The sequence below is a fragment of the Cottoperca gobio genome, chromosome 13 (assembly GCF_900634415.1).
Source record: "Cottoperca gobio chromosome 13, fCotGob3.1, whole genome shotgun sequence".
Taxonomy (NCBI): domain Eukaryota; kingdom Metazoa; phylum Chordata; class Actinopteri; order Perciformes; family Bovichtidae; genus Cottoperca; species Cottoperca gobio.
This window is the reverse complement of record NC_041367.1, coordinates 11,425,418-11,446,798: the sequence shown is the minus strand read 5'-3', so window position 1 is coordinate 11,446,798 and position 21,381 is coordinate 11,425,418. Positions and strand designations below refer to the sequence as shown.

Genomic DNA, 21,381 nt, shown 5'->3' with positions numbered 1-21,381 from the left:
CTCGTTGGGTGTAGCATTGGCTAAGGAAGAACCCATACCCCTTCTTTTTTTATTTTGGCGCAGATCTGAATCACGGGGGTGGATACACGCATTTGTTTTTTTTTTTACTCTCATTAACATTGCGAGATGGTGCAACTGTGTTTAAACCTCTTTCTGGAGTGACTTATAACGGGCCCTACAGTCTGCAAAAGACAGTTGTGGCTGCCTGACGAACGCCATAGCTTAATTATGTTGCTGTCATGTCCAGATGCCATACTGTAGCAGCATGCAAGAGGGGAAACCTTTAAAATGCACTAAAATCCTTTTTTGTTTTTACATCCAAAGAAATCACCACACATGATCTAATTACAGGGCCATATATGAATAATGTTAGTTCTCCAATGGTAAGTAAGAGGAATGCAAACACACCTTTGAATACAATATGTGCAGCATTGACAAAAAGACAGCTATTGTTCAATACAGAAAGGTTTCTCTTGAGTATGACTAGGAATGCTGGTCTACATCACTGGACCAGTCTGAGAACAAGCGAGTTACATTCCTGATTGCCCTGTCATAAAATCCTCCACCCCTGGGCTCCTGCCATATGGCTGAAGAACTTCCTTAATGCCGTTAACAATATGGTGAACACAACTTAGTGCAGAAGCTTAGAGGAGCTAGAGCCTTAGAATAATTAGGTGCGTTGTGCCACCTAGTGTTCAAAAGGAATTGCAACCAATATTGCCCATATATTGTATTTACAATGGATTTGCAAACAATCCTCTAAAAGAAAATGACTAAAATACCATCAATGTTACAACTCCTTTTATTTTCCCAGTTCATGAATTGGACACCTTGATATATCACACAAGTAACAACACTACAGGAAACATGTCGTACCCAGAGAAGCTGAGTTTTTATGGTCAACTTTTAAAATATTTCCTTTGATTAATCTACTGAATTGCAATTCCATTTCAGTGAATACATAATGGGCGCTCAGTAGTAACACATAATTGAGCTAGGGCTTAACAATTATTTAGAAATTCAGTCAAAGTTTTAGGTTTTTTTTACTGAATACTAAGACCTGAGAGCAACATTTAATCCTCTCCATATGCCAACAATGATGGGATTAATGACTGTTTGTTTCACCACATGGAAATGTAGTCCCCACGCTACAGCTGTCAGGTACCAAATGGCATCGATATACAGTAACATTCATTCACAAACTGTGCAAAACTGAAAGAACCCGTGCAAATCAATGCAACGCAGTCAATAAATTCATAAAACACCTGTTGGGGCAAAACAACTTCTTTACCACAAACATTTCTGTACAAAACCTTAAATCCTGCTTAAGATAGTGTACACTGTAGCATTTACTGCAGTCATATTTATACTTAACTGTACAACACACAGCTTTAGTGCACCATGTATTAAAACTCTTCACGATATGCCTGGTGTAAATGCACTAATGTATTAATTAAAAAGGCAGTCCAATGTTAGATTTTACATCCAAATACTGATGATGGAGAACATTTTACCAGGCTTGAGATAACACCGGTGATAGAGCTGTGGTAAGAATGACAGCAAATGCAGTCATTTTGGTACATTATTAGTTTACAGGCATGATCTATTGTTTTTGAATAAAATAAATTGAGGCACAATGCTCTGTGTTGTTAGGTAAACAAATACAGTACGACTAAAATGGGCTTTCGAGTCTCTATCTCTCATAATTTGCTTCTGTCCAGCCTCTTTCTTGCGGGGTTGGGATACTGGGGGTTCTCAATAACACCCTCTCCGAACTTGAGCTCCAAGAAAGCTCGGGGGTTGTTGGGGCTGTAGGCAGTGATGCCTGCAAAGGACAAGGGCACCAGTGGCTGCAGAAAGTGCTCTGGGAACTCCACGTCTTGCTTGTGCTCTGTCCATGTGTCTTTGGTCATGACGCCATTACGTGGATAGAACGGCCACAGGTCAACATGCAGGTGGTTGGCCTCGCTGTACTGGACCCTGTAGAAGTCTCCTTCCACTGCACGCTCCCACACATAGCCGTTCGCATCCACAAGAGAGCCGGAGTCCAGGTTCTTCAAGTGATCACAGTTGGGTATATCCTCCAAGTAGATGCCCAGGTCCACGTCATAATCCCATGGGATGATGTCCTGATGGCGGACAGCGCCCAGAAGAGTTCCCCCTTCTAGCCAGTAGCGCACACCCGAGGTCTCCAGGATGTTGATTACATACTTGGTAGTTTCCCTGAGAGCCCGCAGACAGCAGGGAGGTGTCCAGCGGTCCAGATAAAGGTAGTCTGGAGTGTCATCCTGCACAGTGCCAAAGCAGCGAGGCGTCTCTTTACTGCAGCCGTACCACTGTTCCTTCCCATCAGCCAGCAGGAGACGCTTCAAACCAAAGCTCCTCATGAGCTTCCCGGTGGTCTCCTTCAGTCGTGTGTCGGCCTTCCACTGATTGTGAGCGGAGCTGAAGAGGGGCCGGTGGTTTGTGGCGAAACAGGGGCTCTCCAGCAGCTTGACCTTCCAGCCTCTCAAGGCCGTCTGGACGAAGAGCGAGGGGAAGAGGGGCCTTCCCATAGGGACAGAGAGGTTAAAAAGATCCTCAGTGCGAATAAGGACAACGGCATCTCCCTGTAAAGCCGTACACACACTCCCGCTGCTCCCAGACGCAGCTGGCGAGTAGGTGGCTGTCCACTCTCTGAGGTTCACCCGCAAGTGGACACACTGCACAGCAGATCGAGACAGCACGGGCGCAGCCACCAACCTCACAGGCCCCCCACCCTCACCTTCCAACTCCCTGATCAGCCTCTCGATAGACCGAGGTTGTTCCAACTCCACCCCATCAGGCACCAGCAGCACAAACTCTGTCTGGATGTGGAACTCAGGCCTGTGAGCTTGCGGTGGCTGGTCCGGGCTGGGGGAGAGCACTAGAAGGCGTGCCCCCTCTGGAAACACTAGGGGAGGGTACGGAGCCGTGTCAGCCACAGCCAGGAAGGGAAGCTCAGGTCTCTGGCGGAGGAAGGAGTTAGCCACATCCCCAACATAATTCTCAAAGTTTTCAAATTCCCGAAGAAGAACAGTCACACGTGGGCCACGACTGTGTCCCTCACCTCCAATAACTCCAGGCTCACCTCCAGCTCCTACAAGTATCCCTAGGCCTCCCCCCAGACCAGAGGCTGGTAGTGCAGACCTCCTCGTGCCCCTGCCAAGCTCCTTCCTCTTCTCCATCATTTGCTGCTGGGCCCGGGACACATAGTAGAGAATGAGGAGGTTGAGGACAATGGCGCCAGTTAACAGGCCCTGGCAGAGACTGACACGCATGGCAACTGATGTTTACTTTCCAGTTTCTCTCAAGAGAAGTGTAAGTTAAGAAATCCAGTGACCTTAGGTCCCCATTATTGTAATAGTAGAGGAATAGAGTTGAATAAACCTGTGACAGACAAAAAAAAATATATAGTCAGTGATTGGGTTTGGCTTTAATACCACAGGCTGATATGTACATAACAACTGTATGAAGACTGTCTGATACAATCTCATGCTTCTTTAAAATCACAGAGGACTACTTTGATTTGAAATAGCTAGCAGTGCACTGAATTATCCTAGCCATAATCAGTTACTTTAAATGTAAAATTAGAACAGCCAAAGCTTCATGCAAGGTTTACGTTTATATATAAAATGTGACTAGCTGCATCACCAATCAATGAACAGTGTGGTAAATGTCATGACTACAACTCACCTTAATTTGGATGCATCTATTTTATTATTTACAAGGCAAATCATTTGTAGAGCATCACATCATGCATTAGCCATGATATGTGGTAAGTATTATTAACGTTAAGCCCATTAACCTTGTTGCACTATATTTGGTTTTCATGATGGTCCATCTCAGCCAGCTCTGGTAGCATAGGAGCAAACCAGGCAGAATCGGTAGCAGCAAACACAGAGGTTCATTTTTATTGTTAACTAATATTTGTGCGGCTGTGGTCGAAATTGAGTCTCCAACATTTTAAAAGTAAATGCACAACTATGTGCACACAAATCGCATCAGAATATGTCATTACTTTGTAGCTTAACCCAAGCTCAACCATGACACCTAACTGCACGAATCACGCTTGCCGTATGTGTTGCCCAATGCCCGCAACAACAAAAGACATACTTCCGGCTCAAATCCTTCAGAATAAAATTGCCTTCTATATCTTGTAAAATGTAAAAAGACATTTTGGACAAAAAGTGCACCAGTTATATATCAAAATACTATTTCTGGGCTGAAATGTATTCTCACACCATCATTTAATATCTACTGTTTAAAAAATAAAGCTAGACACAGTATACAATTGTCATTTTTTAAATATGTACACTGAATATTTCTCTCTCTGTTATTGCACAAATTATATTTGAAAAATATTTGTAAAAAGCAATATGTTCCTAATATAGGAAATGAAATGAGGAGGACGCATGTGACATTTATTTGTTATCTTTGAGAACCTACCTATAAATGTCTCTGCTTGTGTTTTTACTTTAGAGCGCAGGGATGCCAAGGGTCCTGATGCAGAAATCTTCAACCAGTAAAGCTGTTTTTTCTACCTTGCCCCTACATTAATTAATTAATTAATTATATATTATGTAATTATTCTGTACACACCTGTATATACATGCAGGCCTATATATCTTTATTTTCATCAGGTTACATTATAAAATAAATATTGCAATATGTTAATAACCAAATGTTTCTGTATAATTAAATACAAGATTGTTGTATTCAAGTCCAATTGATTATAGAGATGCAATAAAACTGTGAATCATTATGCACATACGGAGGATCGGACCTAGTTTGGCACACGTGCATGGTGTCGTGGAGATATTTTAATGTTACTGTTAATGTCAAACCGGAAACAAAGTTGTGGATAATGTTGGCTAACTTTACAGTCTTCAAACATTCCTGCTCACAAAATGGCAGGAAATGAACTCCCCTAGTGACATGTTCATTGTGTATTACTACAAACATGGCCCCCTATTTGTTACCCACATCGAGTATTTCCAATAGCAAACACAAGGAGGAGGAAACAAATCCGAGATTTACAAAATAAGAGTCGCAAACTACCTTTTAACATTTGTTTCGAGTGATATGCATTTCATAGCCATATTTTGAAGTTAATTTAGCAAACATTCTCAATTATGAATTCATCTTAAATATGGATAATTGGTGACTAAACAGGCCACAATGTTACACATATGTTGCTTGATTATGTTGTTTTATTTTGAAGGTTTGAAAGCGGAAGTGTAGTATTTTGCTAACTGAATAGTAATTTTGCTCTGTGCGTGTGAAAAAAGGGAAGAAAAGAGGGTCGCTTATAGCGGAGTGCTGCTGGGTTGGAAGAAGGGTACGAGGTACTTTTTTAAAATTATTATTGTAGGTACACTTTGCCCGTTTCCACCTCCTTATCCTGGCGAAAGGTTGAACGGTTAAAATGGAGGCGGATAGATCCGGCGGAGGACCAAACCCGAACTCCGGAGGCAGCAGCGGAGCGGGGCGCAACCCAAACGGGCCCAAAGCAGCACCCGGCCAGGCGACATCAGCTGCGGCGGCCGGAGTGATGGCAGCAGCAGCAGCAGCGGCAGCAGCAGCCGGGGCCATGCCCGGATCGTCGCAGGCTCGGGAGCTACAAGACGGGGACTCGGGCATGACGCTTCCTGGGATCCTTCACTTCATCCAGTACGAGTGGGGACGCTTCCAGGCCGAGAAATACCGCTGGGAGGCTGAGAGAGACGAACTCAGGGTAAATTTGTTTATCATTAAGCCTGCGATTGCAACGTTAAAGCCGAGTGAAGGCCAGAAAAGATATCGCAAGAGCTGCTTTAGTGTTGCTTTGTGACAGTACACATGCCCTACAATCAATCAGTTTCGGGATGCCACAATGCTAACGGGCTAACATTACACCCTATCATATTGTGTTGACCAGGATGTATTATTACTAGATAGTACATGGCAATGAAGGGACTCTTATGACCTCCAACTGATGATCACCTAAAGCCAAACAGCTTTAAACATAAAATAAACTGTATTTTCAGAAAGCAATAATATATGCCTTTTGGCCTTCAGATGTCCATATAATCAGTTAAGTTACAGTACACTCACAAATATATACACCACGAAGTTAGACGATAAAGGTCAGCCTACAATAGCAAGCTATTAAATATAAAAGGTAGGTAAACAGAGTTTAGGTGTGGCTACCTTGCAGTGTCTCCTTGTTATTAATGCAGGTGCACATTAACAAACATGTCTGTAGCAAACTCCTTTTCAGAATGGACTGTATTTTGGCATGTCTGTGTGGAAAACAAAGTCTGTACCTCAGCAATTAGCAGGTTTTCATATCCTACAGGGACACATTTAGTGATCTGTGGCTGTTGTGTTGAGTTTAAAAGATGATGACCGTCACACAGCTGTGAGGTCCCTTTTTGAAATCACTGAATTTGACAATCATAGTAATTTGAGCATCCATTGCCAAAGAAATTCTCCATTAAAATGTGGAATAGTTTAATGCAGGATTATTTTCTTAACAAAAGAAAATAAAAGTTATCAGGTTGACATTATAAACGGCTTGCAGTTTTTGTATTAAATCATATTTTACTACAACATCTCCTCAGATTGAGACTATAATCTTAACAGATAGTGGTTTAGAGTAAAAGTATTTCTGTATATCTGGTGGCATTGAAAGGAAATCCACATTTAGAATTATGTAATGAAGTTGTATTTGTCAGTAAATCATCGTCTTAGATTATCGTCAGTTAAGTTCCATTTTATCTACAACTAAACTTGTAAATGCAGACTTCATGTAAAACAATGATGACCTGCCACTTACAAACACACACATGTGCTGGCGGCCTTTAAGGCTAGAGTAGTGAGCTTGTGTCATTAAAGGTCATCAGTTTAAGTCTCTGATATGGCAAGACAAATGTGAATGTGATAGTCAATGCCATAGAAATGCCCCTGAGCAAGGCATGGGTCCACTAATGGTCCCAGTTATTCAGAGACTGCCAGACGAAGACAGAGGTTGTACTATGCAACATTCCTGCACTTGTGTGTAACTGTGTGAGGCAGCTCATTGCTGGGCAAGATTGTGCTTACTCATCAAATAGTTCCAGGATTAAGGCAGGTTAGGAAAACATGCACACATTCAAAGATGTGTTCACCCTGCGTTTGGAATGAAGGGATGAACAGTTGATCTTTTCATTCCTAAACCAATGTGTGGTCTTCCTCCTGTAGCCACACTTTGCTTGTAATTAGGATGATGTATCTTTTGGAGTTCACAAGCAAAACCACAGAAAAACCCATCATTGCCTCTTTTCTATCACTCTGCTTCTCACTTTGCCCCCGACTCAAACCCATGTAGTTATAAATAGGAGCCGTGATACAATATTGATGAACCATAACAAACTCGATGCTTTTGTAGTCGTGTGTGGGAAAGAGTGGGAATGGAAGTCAGAAGAGGGACATCGCTATGTCCGACAAGCCATTAGTGTTTGTTATGGAACTTTGTTTGCATGTGCATATTTGCTGCACATGGTCTGGTTTCACGGGTACAATTAGCACCACGTCCTGTGCTGTGAGAAAGAGCGGATCGGTGGAGTGCCAGGCTGAAACATTGACCTAGCTTACATTTTAACACCCACAGGCCTCTGGCTTTTGATGCCAACACGCTGGCAGGGATCTCAACATGCCAGTTAGCACACCCCGCTGGCAATATCCTTTTGCAGTTAGCACCATACTGTACATGCGTCCTACTCGCATGAAGACTACACATGGCATTTTGAGCTTTTATGGCATGTGTAAGGCTAGCAAGGAAGTGGCATGCATAATCTTGCCTCCAGCAGCAAGACCATCACCAATATTTGAGATCAACACGATCATTTTATGACCATGTGCCTCTTTGTGCGACCGCATGGACGTCTGTGTTTGTAACTTAAGCGTGGCTCTGTGTGACTGTAACACATGGGCCGTCTCCCTGAGTGGGTTTTCGGTGTGAAAGGCCACCTGTGCTTTCGTGTCTCCAGTGACATGCCAGGAATGAAGGCCCTCCCCACCCTGGGCCAGGTGGGACGTCTCAGCACGACCATGGGACAGCAGCACTGGGGACAGGTGGCAGTGGCCTTGTCTCTCTGTCCTTCAGACACACAAGAAGCTTTTAGCAGTGCATTCTATCAAATTACACTGCTACTGCACTGTCTGAACAAGCTTCAGACATCCAACCCAGTCACTTTTCTTACAGGGAAGAGGGCAGACCTCTTACCTGTTTATTTCTCTTTGTATTATTCAAATTTTCAGCTACTTAATTGTATTAACCGCATCAGGAGTTGTGCAGAATAGATTACTGGTGACCCAGTTGACATCACTTCCTGTTGAGTGTGGGCCAGGGGGGGCCCTGGGTACACATCTCTAATTAATAGCTCTGTGCTCTCAGCCATGACACACATATGACATCCATATGTACGGCATTATTACAGAGTGTGCCTCCCACCCACGTTCACTTGCGGTGCTCCTGTTTCATACGCGTTGATGTGTTTGATTTTCCCTTTCTTTTTTTCTGTAAGTTATCCTTCCCCTGAAATCTTAAAAATCAGGATTCGATTGTTTCCCCTCTCTTATTGAAATAAATTCATGACATGCAGTTTTTTTGTTGTTGCTTCCCAAGACTTATGAATCGTCTTCTAAGCAAACTTAGGCAGCGGGCCCGACTTTTTTCGGATGTCATTCTCTAGCTAAATACCGCACACGCTGACACGCTCCATCAAAGCACACTGTCCCAGAAAAGTTCATTGCTCTACTTGTTGGCTCATGGAGTCTCTCATGGGGATGAAGGGATGAGACGATGGAGGGTGGCCAGTGGAGGAGGAAAGCTGCCCTTGACCCTGTTCCGCAGCAAGTAAAGGGGGACTGACAGAAAAGGCTAAATGTGTCAGCTCTCCAAGCTACAACAAACTCTGGAAAGGTCAGCAGCAGTTGGCTACACGGGGGAAAGAGAGATCAGATGGCACGACAGGTTTGCCCGCAGCAAGGTTTCTTTGTACTCAGTGATTTTGGTTAGTTTACCAACATAATACAGAGGAAATAACCACAGTGTATGTTAGGCAGGACTATATAACATGACGGCAAAAATACTAACTAATGGTCTTGTTACTCCTCGACATGAGTTGGTTTTAAACACGGAACGATATTTTACTTCAGTGTAACTTTCTTTATAAATACTGCGATGACCTGCTCCATTTTGGCTCTTTTTATATAAAGGTTCAATATGAACACTTTTAATAGCTGATGAATAGAGTGCCTTGTCTCACTTCTGTTGGCCCAGGTCCCGCATGCGAGTAAAAACAAGCATGTCCCAATCTGAACCAGACAAAGCCCGGAACAATACACACCAGTGAAGGCTAAAAACTATAGAAATGTGTATTCAAAAACTGTTCATGTATTCACACACCTTGATGGGAGCTTTTAGTTTTGGGATCATATTCTCCCCACAAGCTAATCTTGTTGATAAGGGCATTTGGTCTTGTCCCTATAACAGCCAATGTGTGCTGTGGTAAATGTATCTACTCTTAACATCATGATTTCTCCGCTGAACCCCATTACCCTTCCGCTTTCAAAGAGAAATACTGTGGAAGGGAAAAGCAAGTGAAACCAGGTCAGAGCCAAAGACTGAGTGGTTAAGTAAGAGATAAAGAGTGACAGCAATAAACCCTTTGACACAGTAATCCTGGTGTTTTGGTTACCTTTTTATTGTGTGTGTGTGTGTGTGTGTGTGTGTGTGTGTGTGTGTGTGTGTGTGTGTGTGTGTGTGTGTGTGAACCTGTCCTTCTAGGAACACAGTGGGACACAGGCGCACAGGGGTGTGATGGTTATCTCTCTCTCTGTGTGTGTGTGAGAGCAGGTTGTAGCTTGTCCGTGTGAGTAGGTGTTGAAAAGCTGAAGTAGACACATTCCTTTTAGAGGTGGAAGTTACGAAGCTCTTTGCTGATTCGAATAATTTAGTTTAAAGTTTTGTAACTATTGACTTTGTTAGCACGAGCTAAGGTCATTGTTCATATTAGGGTGCCGTAAGCTGCCGTCGATTCAAGCTCTGTGATTCAGTTCAGTAAATTAGACCTCCATAAGATCTGTTAACAAGGTCAAGTGCTCAGCGTCTAGCATCGAATTGCAGCTTGTTGTCACATCATGATTTTAGGTCATTGTGTGTGTGTGTGTGTGTGTGTGTGTGTGTGTGTGTGTGTGTGTGTGTGTGTGTGTGTGTGTGTGCAGAGGAACTCGTATTCCACTCGGCCCACTCTTGAATTTGACTGGTTTTGCTCTACTTGAGCCACGTCCAGGCCAAAGTATCCCAACAGTTGTTTGTCCTATTGTGGAGGCCCGGACGAGTTTGGAGCGCGTGCCGTCTGTTTTAAACCACTTACAGTGTATCATTTACATGCTGATTTCTGATATCTTCACCTCCATCACTGTTATGACACTGCCCAGCTAGCAAAACAGCCGTGCTCGGCTTGTATTTTAGCATGTTAGAATTTAGTAGAGCTGCAACAATCTAATCTAACCTGTTCTAATCGATCGACAGAAAAAATGGTCGCCGAGCATTTAAATCTGATTATGTTGCACTGGAACAAGAGTTTCTGTTTGTGGGAATTGTAAAAAATACAGTATTGCATCTGCTATTACAAAACACAACAACTAGCCAACACTAATTGTTTGCAGCTGGAACATAACATACCACATAAGAGCAAATGATATGTGATTACACCGCTGTTTTATTGACGTAAAGCTGAGCAGAGTTGTGAGTTTCACTCGTCTTCATGGTTTGGTAAATGAATGCAGTTCTTTTTCAAGCTGACCTTTCAAGTACTCTGTATTTATAAGCGCCTTTTTAATTCATTTGTTGTTTTATTTATTCTAAGTACTGAACTGCTCCTCCTAGGTTTGTCCAAGTTTAAACCGCATAAAGTTGTCTATATTTCACAACCTCTTTAATCATGCCTGCAGGGTTGACATGCTGACATTATCTCCAAATTCTCAGATAAGCATATACAATCACTGTGCACTAATCAGGATTACTCGGCAGTAGCAGTTGTAATGTTTGCTTGGCAGATTATGCTGTGTTCCACTTGCCCCCCCCCCCCCCCCCCCCCCAGCCAGTTACATGACTGTGTGTGTGTGTGCGCACTTTCCCGGGTGATCGACTACCCTCTCAAGTAGACGGAGTGCCTGCCCCATGAGATAGTGTTTTTAGACTGTTCTAGTTTTACAGAGCTGCGTATGCGCGTGGGAGCAGACTCGTGGACACAGACAGGGACGGGCAGAGGAGAAATGGACTGTAAAACAATCGGTATTATTGCTCCAGCAATGTTAGGCTGGCCAAGAGAGAAACGGAGAGGGAGAGAGGGTGACAATGCAAAACGGTTGTGTCCACAATCACCTGTATGCAAATCCTGAGAGTAGAAACAGGGGTAGCTCTTTTTAACCTTCGTCTAACGAGGGTTGTAACCGTATGAGATGCACTATCATTATTATTTTTGTATTATTTATTATCTTACAATGACCCTAAAGAGATTATCAAAAATAGCATGTAGCAATATAACATGTTAAATATCTAAAGCATGTTAGTGCACTAAAGTATGTAGAATTGAGTCAGCTGAGAGCTTTTGAAATGTCCTATGACCATTAATAATTAACATATACATGGAGCTTTACATCGCTCACTTATGTCAGTTTTTTTCAAAACCGTAGATAAGCAAATGTGCACGGTATGATGAAACATTATCCATTTTAATACTGCGATATCCTGGGCATGATGTTTGTTGCATGACGTGAACTGCAGTTCTGGTGCAAAACACAGCACGCTTGAAAACTTGTGTTAATAAATCTTTGTCCTCCAGCCCTTTCACCCATTTTTGTCAATTCTCGCCATATGATGCCTTACCCAGAGGAAGCCCCTGTCTAAAGATAGTCCTCCTCAAATCGTCAGTTTCATCACCTTGCGTTCTCTCATCAAATATTTTCTTCTTCTCACAAAACCCTTTTTTAATTGTTTGGGCATTGAACATCTCTTTCCTCAAGGTAAGAATTGTATCAGCTCAGTGAGGAAGGAAACGGACGGAAAATGAGAGGGGAAGCACACAAAGGAAGGATGTGTCTTTTTAAAAGAGGGCATTTGAATTTGGCCGGCGTGTGTCTTGTTTTTCTTCTTCTGCAGATGCGCACCGAGGCCTCGGTTAGGAGAAGTTAAAAATAAGAGCCCCGTTCCACAACCCTCTACTTATTCCTCTGGCTTCTCAGAAGTCATGTTTGCTATGCTTGTCACATCAAACTTTTCCCTTCACATTCTCTCCGCTTGTGATCTCTGTTGATAACAAATGCTTTTCTTGCTGAAATTGAGACGATGCAAGCTGCAGTTATGGTGTCTATTATAAATTGATTTTGATATGATATATGCTTGTGAGTGGTTGTTGTACTGTGTGTGTGTGTGTGTGTGTTTGCTTTGTGTTCCTTACCATCCTGTATTTGTGCGTGCGTGTGTGTGTTTCAGGCTCAGGTGGCGTTCCTACAGGGTGAGAGGAAAGGGCAGGAGAATATGAAACAGGACCTGGTGAGGCGGATCAAAATGCTGGAGTACGCCCTCAAACAAGAGAGGTAAGACAAATGCCAGGAAACTCCTTCCTTCTGTCCCTCATGTCTGTTATCCACGCAGCCTGCTGTCATAATGTTTCTCATGCTTTAGGCATAGTGACTTGATCATTAAAGATGTTCCTATATTTGCTTGTAATACTGCCCTCATGTGGTGTTTTGATTGGTTGCAGGGCTAAGCACCAGAAGCTTAAGACAGGAAACGACCAGAGTCCAGGAGACAAGAAACCAGAGACGGAGGCAGACCAACGTATGTTTAACCGAGGCCTGACTCACTCTGTTACCTTTTTACTATTCAGAGCAACTCAAAGATTCTGCTTCCCTCTTTTTCTGCTCAGTTGCATCACTATTCACCAATCTATTTTCTGTAGTTCCCAATGGGCCGGCTGAGTCTGACTCTGAGCCAGCCAATCAGATGTCCTGGAAGGAGGGACGTCAGCTACTACGCAAGTAAGTCCTCTCCGTCATCAGCTTCTTTAGATCTCATACTAACGTAGTAGTTTTATCATTGACCTTATACGTGGGATTTTATATATATATATATATATATATATATATATATATATATATATATATATATATCATATTCATATCATATTCATATTCATATTCATGTCTGCTTTTTCCTGTGAATGTAGATATCTTGAGGAAGTGGGTTATTCAGACACCATCCTGGACATGCGGTCTAAGCGTGTGCGCTCGCTGCTGGGGCGGAGCAGCCCCGAGGCGAACGGGCCTGCACCCATCGAAACCTGTTCAGAGCCTGAGCCCCGGGCAAGTGGAGAGTCGTTGTTGGTCAGACAGATAGAGGAACAAATAAAGAGGTGAGACTGTGGAAGCAGACTAGCTTCCTCTCTATGCTGTTGTCGCTCCACTCATCAGAATAGTGAAGACACTCACAGTTTGCAACACGAGGCCCAAATCATGACACTTCACATGAGTGAAAAAAAGATTGACATTTTCTGTGATCTCACCGGCTAGTTCTATAAAACTGCATATCAAAGAATAATTTGTCATGCAGTTGTTGTCAAACTTCTGTTTGCAAATATTGATGGCCTAATATACTCGTCATGACATTATCTGATTTATCTAGTAACAGATATGACCTTGAAATATTATGGTATGCTGATTTGGGGTGCTTCAGTGCAAAAGGTAGTGCATATACCGCTCTGTACAGAGTAACTTAACTTAATCTGACAAAGACTTCTTACACGTGATCCTTACTATGATCTATGTATTAGTGAGTGCGATATCGTTCTAAACGGAAACTAGAGTTAGATCTAGCAGACAGAAAATGTGCAGCTGACTAAAAGTTCAGGTTATTATAGGTAGGAGTACTTACTTACTGCAGTGTTAACACGACACAATTCATCATTGAATCATAAGGCTGCTTTGTGAGTAGCATTTGTCTGTAGCAGATATGTGAAGACAGTGAAACAATAGCACATCCTAATCTCAAAAGCCAACAGAACAAGATGCAGAAAGGATGTCTAAAACGGAGGGCATCCTCCATCATGAGAACATGGTAAGATTATAAAAGAAATCGGCAAAAATCTATTTACTAAATTTTAATATTCGAGTAGTAAAGTAAAAGAAAAAAGAAAAAAAGAAAGCACATGTGCACCCATAAAACTCATAGTTTTTGCACTCATAAAACTTTTTTACAATTATAAAAAATGTAGACTGCTGTGGCCAAACCTTTTGTATAAAAACAGTATTAAATATTAAGTATAATTGAGGTCGTCCTGCATTCCTCTACAAGGTCCTAAATTATATTTCTGTCCTTTTTTTAACTCTGAATGAAGAGATTAATTGTAAGTGCATTTCTTTTAGGAATGCGGGCAAGGAAAGCTCAAAGGAACGTCTGGGCGGCTCGGTGCTCGATAAGATCCCCTTCCTGCATGGCTGCGAGGATGATGATGAAGAGGACAGTGACGAGGAAGATGACTTCCAAGGCATGGCCACTGACTGCATCGATGGACCGCGCAAGAACAAGAAGTCCCGTGTAAAGGTACGATCGATGATTACCAAAGCAATTGTGCAGACGAGGAAACTGTAAAGACCTTAAACAAACCATGAACTGCAAACTTTATTCCTGACTAATCGCATCATTAATGCTCGTCTCTGCTCTGTTCTCATGTCCAGATGGGTTCGGAGCCCATGACCACGGACCTGGACCCGGAGGACGAGGAGGACGAAGACGACTCGGAAGATGCCCTCAGTGAATTTGACTTCCTGGGCTCGGGGGAGGATGGGGAGGGGGCGGGAGAGGCCCGGATCTCGGGGGACGGCCGGGAGTTAGGTACGCTGTTGCCATAGCAACATCATCAGCACCAGCACTGCCAGAATCACTGCCACCAGTGTATCTGTCTTTTTTGACCCCTCCCTCTCCCCGCTCACCTTTTTATCTTTTACTTCTCATTGTGTCTTGGCATCTCTTCTTGTCAATAAAACCAACCTCTTTTCCCAACCACCTGTCTCTCTGTCCTGTTTCACGAGCTGTCAGTCTGTGACTCCTTTAGAGTTGTGTAGCTGTCATCTCTGTCTGTAGACGTATTTTCTGTGGTGCGGGGCGGGGTCATTTCAAAGGTTATCACGCATGCTGCCCTCTCTTTTTATAGGTCCACATTTCATTCTTTGAGTCATATTTACACAGTAACTCTGTGCTCTTACTGAATTCATCCTCTCTCGAAAAGAATCTTTAAAATTGTTTGAGTGTCTGTGTTTGCATTTAAAGAATGAAGTCTATTTTTTTTTTTTTGCCCTCTGTCCACATTCGTCTGTCTGTCATCTGTCCGTCTGCTGGCCTCTCCATCTTTCCTCCGCCTGTCTGCATGACTGGATGTTTTGTGTCTCTCTCCTCTTGCCGGGTTCAGAGAACCGCAGGAACAAGTTACAAGACATGATGTCGGACTTCCCCCCTAAACCCACCCCGCCCCCCTCTGTATCGGGACAGGCTCGCTCCGGGGAAGGTAAGACTCCCCCACCGTATGTGCCACTTTGAAAACCATAGACTCTCCTCTGCTACCACACACACATGATTGTAGCTTAGACGTTGAAACCACACATTTAGATGCTGTCTTGTCTCAGTCTTGTTACATTTTAAAGCCCGCGTAGAGGTAAACTTACAAAACCTCTCCTACACTTATACATTTTTCCTGTGGTACACAGTGTGGGAGGGAGGAAACGAGATGAGTGGACTCTTGCCAGCGAGATCTAAGATTCATTGCTATATTTTACATTCTTTACATTTCAGCCTGTATTTATCGGGCCATGATGTTTTATAGTAACTTCTCCACCTCCAACCTGCAGGTGGACCTCTGGGTTTTTCCTCTGACGTGTTCATTATGGATGCCGTTGGAGGAGGGGACATGAACCTGGGTGAACTGGCCGATCTCACCGTAGCCAATGACAACGATCTTTCCATGGATGTAATTACACATTTGTTCCGGTCAATGCGCGGGATGTAATTCAACCTACATGTAAAAGAACTCTGAGGTTGTGACTCTTTTTTTATTTCATTTAAATGTGTCCCCTCAGATGCAGGACAATAGAGAGGAGTTTAAGAAGACATGGAACCCTCGTTTCACACTACGCAGCCACTTTGATGCCATCCGCGCGTTGACCTTTCACCCCAGCCAAGCGGTGCTGCTCACAGCCTCTGAGGATGGAACACTAAAGCTGTGGAACCTCAACAAGGCCATGCACTCTAAAAAGTAAGAACCCCTTACATCCATAGGGAGCGAAGAACACTTGGAACAAGGGTTGAATTCATACGGCACTTATTTTAGCGTACAAATGTTGAAACGAACGCAGCAAAGAAATAAAACCTAAGAAACAAATTTAAAAGACTGTCCCTCCACAGGAACGCAGCGTTGGATGTTGAGCCCATCTACACATTTAGAGCACACAGGTGAGTACAAATACACATTCACACCTTGTGCAAAAACCGTGTCACTGACGCACACAGATGCAGCGCAGCCACTGAAGACTCTCTCTTTAATGTCCAGTGGAGCTGCTCTGTCGCTGACCATGAGCGAGGACGGTGAATCCTGCTACAGCGGGGGTCTAGATGGAGCTGTCAGATGTTGGAAGATGCCGGATCTCAATGTGGATCCGTATGATAACTATGGTCAGCCATTCTCAACTTTACAACAGACTAATAATAATAATATTCCAATTTTAGAAGTGTTTTCCCCTTTTTTTTTAAAAAAAGTTTTTTTCATACGTGTGTATTTCCATCCAGATCCTGGCATTGAGAGCAGTGTACTAGTCGGCCACGAGGACAGCGTGTGGGGTCTAACTCACTCAGCAGTTCACCATCGTCTTGCCTCCTGCTCAGCCGATGGCACCATTCGCATCTGGGACCCTCTGAACTCGGCTCCCTGCCTGTCTGTCTTCAACAAGGAGAGAGGTAGACATCCTGGTTGAGTGTGTAGACGTGCTTTTAGAGCTTTGCATTATGTCCATGCCTCACAACTTCATCTTCTCCCGTCTTCTCCCAGAGCACGGAACACCCACGTCAGTAGCGTTTGTGGTCACTGACCCCAACCAGGTGGTGGCGTCTTTTGACGGCGGTGAGACGCTGGTCTACGACCTCAACACAGAGCAGAGCATCATTTCGCTAGAGACACAGACCAAGGATGGTATGTTCTGGACCCTATTTGTAACCGTTGATTTTCCACCACGAGTCATATCGCCCGCTTTGAGATGAGTTAAAAATAGTGTGGACAGAACAGATGGAATTGTTTTTCTTCCTTTGCAGGCAGTGAGCTGATCAACCGCGTGGTCAGTCACCCGTCCGAACCAGTCTCCATCACTGCACATGAGAACCGCACCATCCGCTTCCTAGACAACAAGACAGGTATCTGCAGGTCTTTTATCTGTACTGGTCATCTGTTCATTTCCTTTTTTTATGGAATGTGTCTTAATAAGCTTGCGTTGTGTGTTTGTTCAGGCAAAGTTGTCCACTCAATGGTGGCTCACCTGGATGCGGTCACCTGTCTCACTACAGACCCTAATGGCACTTACCTCATCTCTGGCAGTGAGTACCACTAGGCTTTACTGTGTGTGCTTATTTAGCTGAACACCTTGGAATCAAGCTTTCTCTAGTCTAGGTTAAAGACAATCTCTATACAAAATACTGTAAACTATGATTTTATTTCCTCTCCTTCTCTGCATACTCTTCACATATAATATAAAACGTATCAACGAGCAAGAGAGGTTCAATCAACTGTTTCTTTTAATATTGTGTCCATTCTGTACATTAGTTAGTATTTATATAAAAAAGAAAAGAAAAAAGGGGTAAAAAATATAAATTGAGAAAGAAAAAGGTTAGTTATACACCACCTATACTCATGTTTTAGATGGAATGAAACAATCAGAAAGTGTAAATACAATCTGCAGTCTTGGCTAAAATGACACTGTTATGTATTGCAAAAGAAACTGCATCAGGTCTACAATGTAAAACAATATAAAAGATGTATTTACATTGCACTCCACATGATCTTTGCCCCTAACAACCTTGTCTCTGTTTCCACCTTCTCTCTGCCCCCTGCAGGCCACGACTGCTCGGTGCGACTGTGGATGCTGGACAACAGGACGTGCGTACAGGAGATCACGGCTCACAGGAAGAAGCATGACGAGGCCATCCATGACGTGGCCTTCCACTCTTCACAGCCCTTCATTGCCAGCGCCGGCGCAGATGCACTTGCCAAGATCTTTGTCTGACAGCACTGTCGGCATTCTGGTGAGATGGGGGGGGGGGGTTACTGTCCTTCATATATTTGACAGAAAGCCTGTATAAAAAATCTGTTCAAGCCTCTTGAATGTCATAACACATATGGTTAGCCTTAATTATTAAGTAAATCTGCAGCACAGAAGATTAAGCTCAACAAAAGTTCTTTGTTGAATCTTCTCTGGCTTGAAATTGTTGAATTTAGAAGTATTAAATGGCTACTTTCCCCCCACTATAAAACATTACATTACATTTCCCTCAAATAATAATTAGATTCTTTGTTATTGTTGTGTGACTTCTACTCTAAATTACCCAATCGTTAAATGTTTTTAAATTACAATGAGGCCTAATGTCGTTTGCCTTTTTTAATGTTCGTGTCATGAGTGGTTCTTAGTTGGTCTAACTTTGTTTGGTTCTGCCTTTTTAGAGTCCTACAAACACAACTGGGCTAAAAGAGACGGAAGACTACAGTGGACACAGACACACACACACACACACGTCCTGCACCCCACTGGCTGGGTCATCGCCACAGGACGTCACCTCCCCTCACTATTCTCTTGATGCCTCAGTGACTTCTTGTAATACTAATCACACTGCTTTTTTTATCAAATCCCGGCTGCTCCGTTTTTCGAATAATCATGTTTGGTATAACACTTTTCTACACTACAATATTCTGTTCTGCTTTTTATTTTTTTCATTCTACCAACACTTACTACAAACCACTGTGCGTGCCTGCGTGCGAGTGTGTGCTTGTACTGCTGAGACACTACTCGCATTTCAGAGAAACCACCAAGGAGATGCGCTCTCACTACACGGCGCACACGATGCACAAATGAACCCCCACATGTCAGGTCTTTTTTATTTTAATTTTTTTTAACAAATTGCTTGTGGCTAACATACATATGTAGGCATGACTAATAACAGTTATCTTTCCCAGTGTCGGCAGAAAACACCTGCCCAACCTCTTTATTGGGAATCAATGCATTACATTCCAAAGACTCCAGGTAGAGTGTGTGTGTGTGTTTGTGTGCGTGTGTGCGTGTGTGTGGTGGCGGCGGCGGCGGCGGCGTAATCGGGGTTGGAGAATGTTAACCCTAGCTGTATGATGTGAGGAACAATTAGACTGTTGCTAACCAGTGTTGAACAAATAGCTTTAATTTCAACTTTACGGCCAAGTCTCATTGTATGTCCAAGTATTATAGTGCCCCCATGATTCTGCCTGTGTGTGTGTGTGTGTGTGTGTGTGTGTGTGTGTGTGTGTGTGTGTGTGTGTGTGTGTGTGTGTGTGTGTGTGTGTGTGTGTGTGTGTGTGTGTGTGTGTGTGTGTGTGTGTGTGTGTGTGTGTGAGAGAGATACAATGTCACTCTGCTGTACAAGATAAATGAACATATTTCCACAATCATGGGCCATTTCTATAGATGTACAGTTTAAACTCTGCAGATTGATGCTCTCGCACCACATTGACCAGCTAAAGATAGATATCATGAGCGTGCAGGTAAAGTCCGTAGACTTACAGGGGTAGTGAGGCCAGTCTGTATGCTCTCAACAAATGACGCAGATTGTGTCATTTGGTGCTTTTTACTGTACACAAGAGTGTCTGTGTGTGTGTGTGTGTGTGTGTTTGTTTGTATATGCACTAGTTAAATCACGGTGCTACGAAAGACCTTGTCAGTCTCGAGTCAGAATCAGGGACGTATTTCGTGAAAGAGAGACTGTGTTTCTCACTCATCGGGCTAAAGAGCAAATCTGCTTTTTAAATGACATTTCATTGTTAAATCATTTCATTAACTAGTGGTCACATTTCAGAATGAAGGTCACTGTTCATTTCTCTCATTAGAGGGATGCGAGTAATGTCAGCGTCGATCATGTCAGGCTTGAGGAGTGTACAGCGCTGATGATAATTCTATTACAGCGAGGACCACTTGGACTGAAAACGTTTCCTCAGATGAGAGCTGTCTTTTCCGTTTCACCTTGAAGTCGGTGCCAGTTTGTAGGCGGTGCTCAGTTCTGGCTTGTTATTTATTCTGGCTTTGAAAAATTTTTTAATTAAAAAAAGTTTGACATTACCTTCACTTGTGTGTTGAGGTGAGGTTCCCTCTTCTTGTTTTTGACGTGCATCCGTTGCACAGTAGCATCGGGAGAGCTAGTGATGTGAAGCTGGTCTCTTTCTGAACAGGCATGCTGGGAGAAACAGCCTCAGGGGGGAGAAAGGAAAAAAAAGAAAGTCCATTTTAAATTCAGCCTACTTTTGTCATTTCGGAAAAAAGAAGAAAGAATTGATTTTAAGATATGTAGGTGTCTGTTGATAATAGTAACATGACTCGGCGCCTAATCTGTTTTGCTGATCTGTTTTGATTCTGCTATTTTGAGCGTAACCCAGAGAACATTTGGCTGAGGTGGAGGATTTGTTCCCTTTAATACACCTCACATCTGTCTCTGTCTGTCCTGCATTTACACTGATGACTGCTGGTAATTTTTTATCTTATTACCTTGAGAAGACTGATACAAATCTGGTGTTAAATCAGTTGGTTTAGGGGCACCCTCCACCTTTTTCAAGATTACAGGGTCACACTACGGGTCAGAGGTCAGATCTAAGGGTCTTTTTCCTGGAATGGGGTGGCTGACCGTTGAAATTAGACCAGATCCGGGTGCAACTACATTACTGTACTGCTGCTGGACTTAACGCCCTGTTATCACATTAAACTACTTTTTGGCTCCACATTGCACTACATCTAATTGTGGACGCTTCTGGTGAGAAGTAGGTTGCAGACAGGGTGCAGAAATAATGTTTTTCTTGTATTTTTCTACAATCTGGAGTAGATACTACAATGGCAGAGCCTGCTGTGGCTCAGTTATTTGATAGTGAGAGTTACTGATGACCCCTCTCTGAGAATAAAGACAAATCAGTATGACACATCAAAAAAAGAAATTGAAACAGAAGTTGTAAATGATGACTAGAGATGCCATTATGTGCTGTAAATGTCCATCATTTCCTTGTTTTC

At 43.1% G+C, this 21,381-nt stretch overlaps 2 protein-coding genes across 2 annotated transcripts; one reads left to right on the top strand and one right to left on the bottom strand.

Moving 5' to 3' along the window:
• Positions 1–786: 786 nt before the first annotated feature.
• fkrp (fukutin related protein) lies at positions 787–4,122 on the bottom strand. Its single transcript, XM_029445557.1, has 2 exons — positions 3,715–4,122; positions 787–3,408 (listed from the first exon to the last, which is right to left on the bottom strand). The coding sequence occupies exon 2, from the start codon at positions 3,297–3,299 to the stop codon at positions 1,701–1,703; it is 1,599 nt and encodes a 532-aa protein (XP_029301417.1). The 5' UTR covers positions 3,300–3,408; positions 3,715–4,122; the 3' UTR covers positions 787–1,700.
• A 1,167-nt stretch (positions 4,123–5,289) lies between these two features.
• On the top strand, positions 5,290–19,669 carry strn4 (striatin, calmodulin binding protein 4). Its single transcript, XM_029447090.1, has 18 exons — positions 5,290–5,755; positions 12,545–12,648; positions 12,816–12,892; positions 13,014–13,092; positions 13,281–13,466; positions 14,476–14,653; positions 14,788–14,944; positions 15,519–15,614; positions 15,955–16,073; positions 16,183–16,358; positions 16,508–16,555; positions 16,653–16,774; positions 16,889–17,056; positions 17,148–17,288; positions 17,408–17,506; positions 17,600–17,686; positions 18,203–18,391; positions 18,807–19,669. The coding sequence occupies exons 1-17, from the start codon at positions 5,447–5,449 to the stop codon at positions 18,370–18,372; spliced, it is 2,316 nt and encodes a 771-aa protein (XP_029302950.1). The 5' UTR covers positions 5,290–5,446; the 3' UTR covers positions 18,373–18,391; positions 18,807–19,669.
• Positions 19,670–21,381: the final 1,712 nt, after the last annotated feature.

Coding starts and splice junctions, on each gene's coding strand:
- fkrp (XM_029445557.1), bottom strand. CDS start 3,299: ATGCGTGTCAGTCTCTGCCAGGGCCTGTTAACTGGCGCCATTGTCCTC.
- strn4 (XM_029447090.1), top strand. CDS start 5,447: ATGGAGGCGGATAGATCCGGCGGAGGACCAAACCCGAACTCCGGAGGC. Junction 16,359..16,507: donor AAGGCCATGCACTCTAAAAA/GTAAGAACCCCT, acceptor GTCCCTCCACAG/GAACGCAGCGTTGGATGTTG. Junction 16,775..16,888: donor GGATCCGTATGATAACTATG/GTCAGCCATTCT, acceptor ATTTCCATCCAG/ATCCTGGCATTGAGAGCAGT.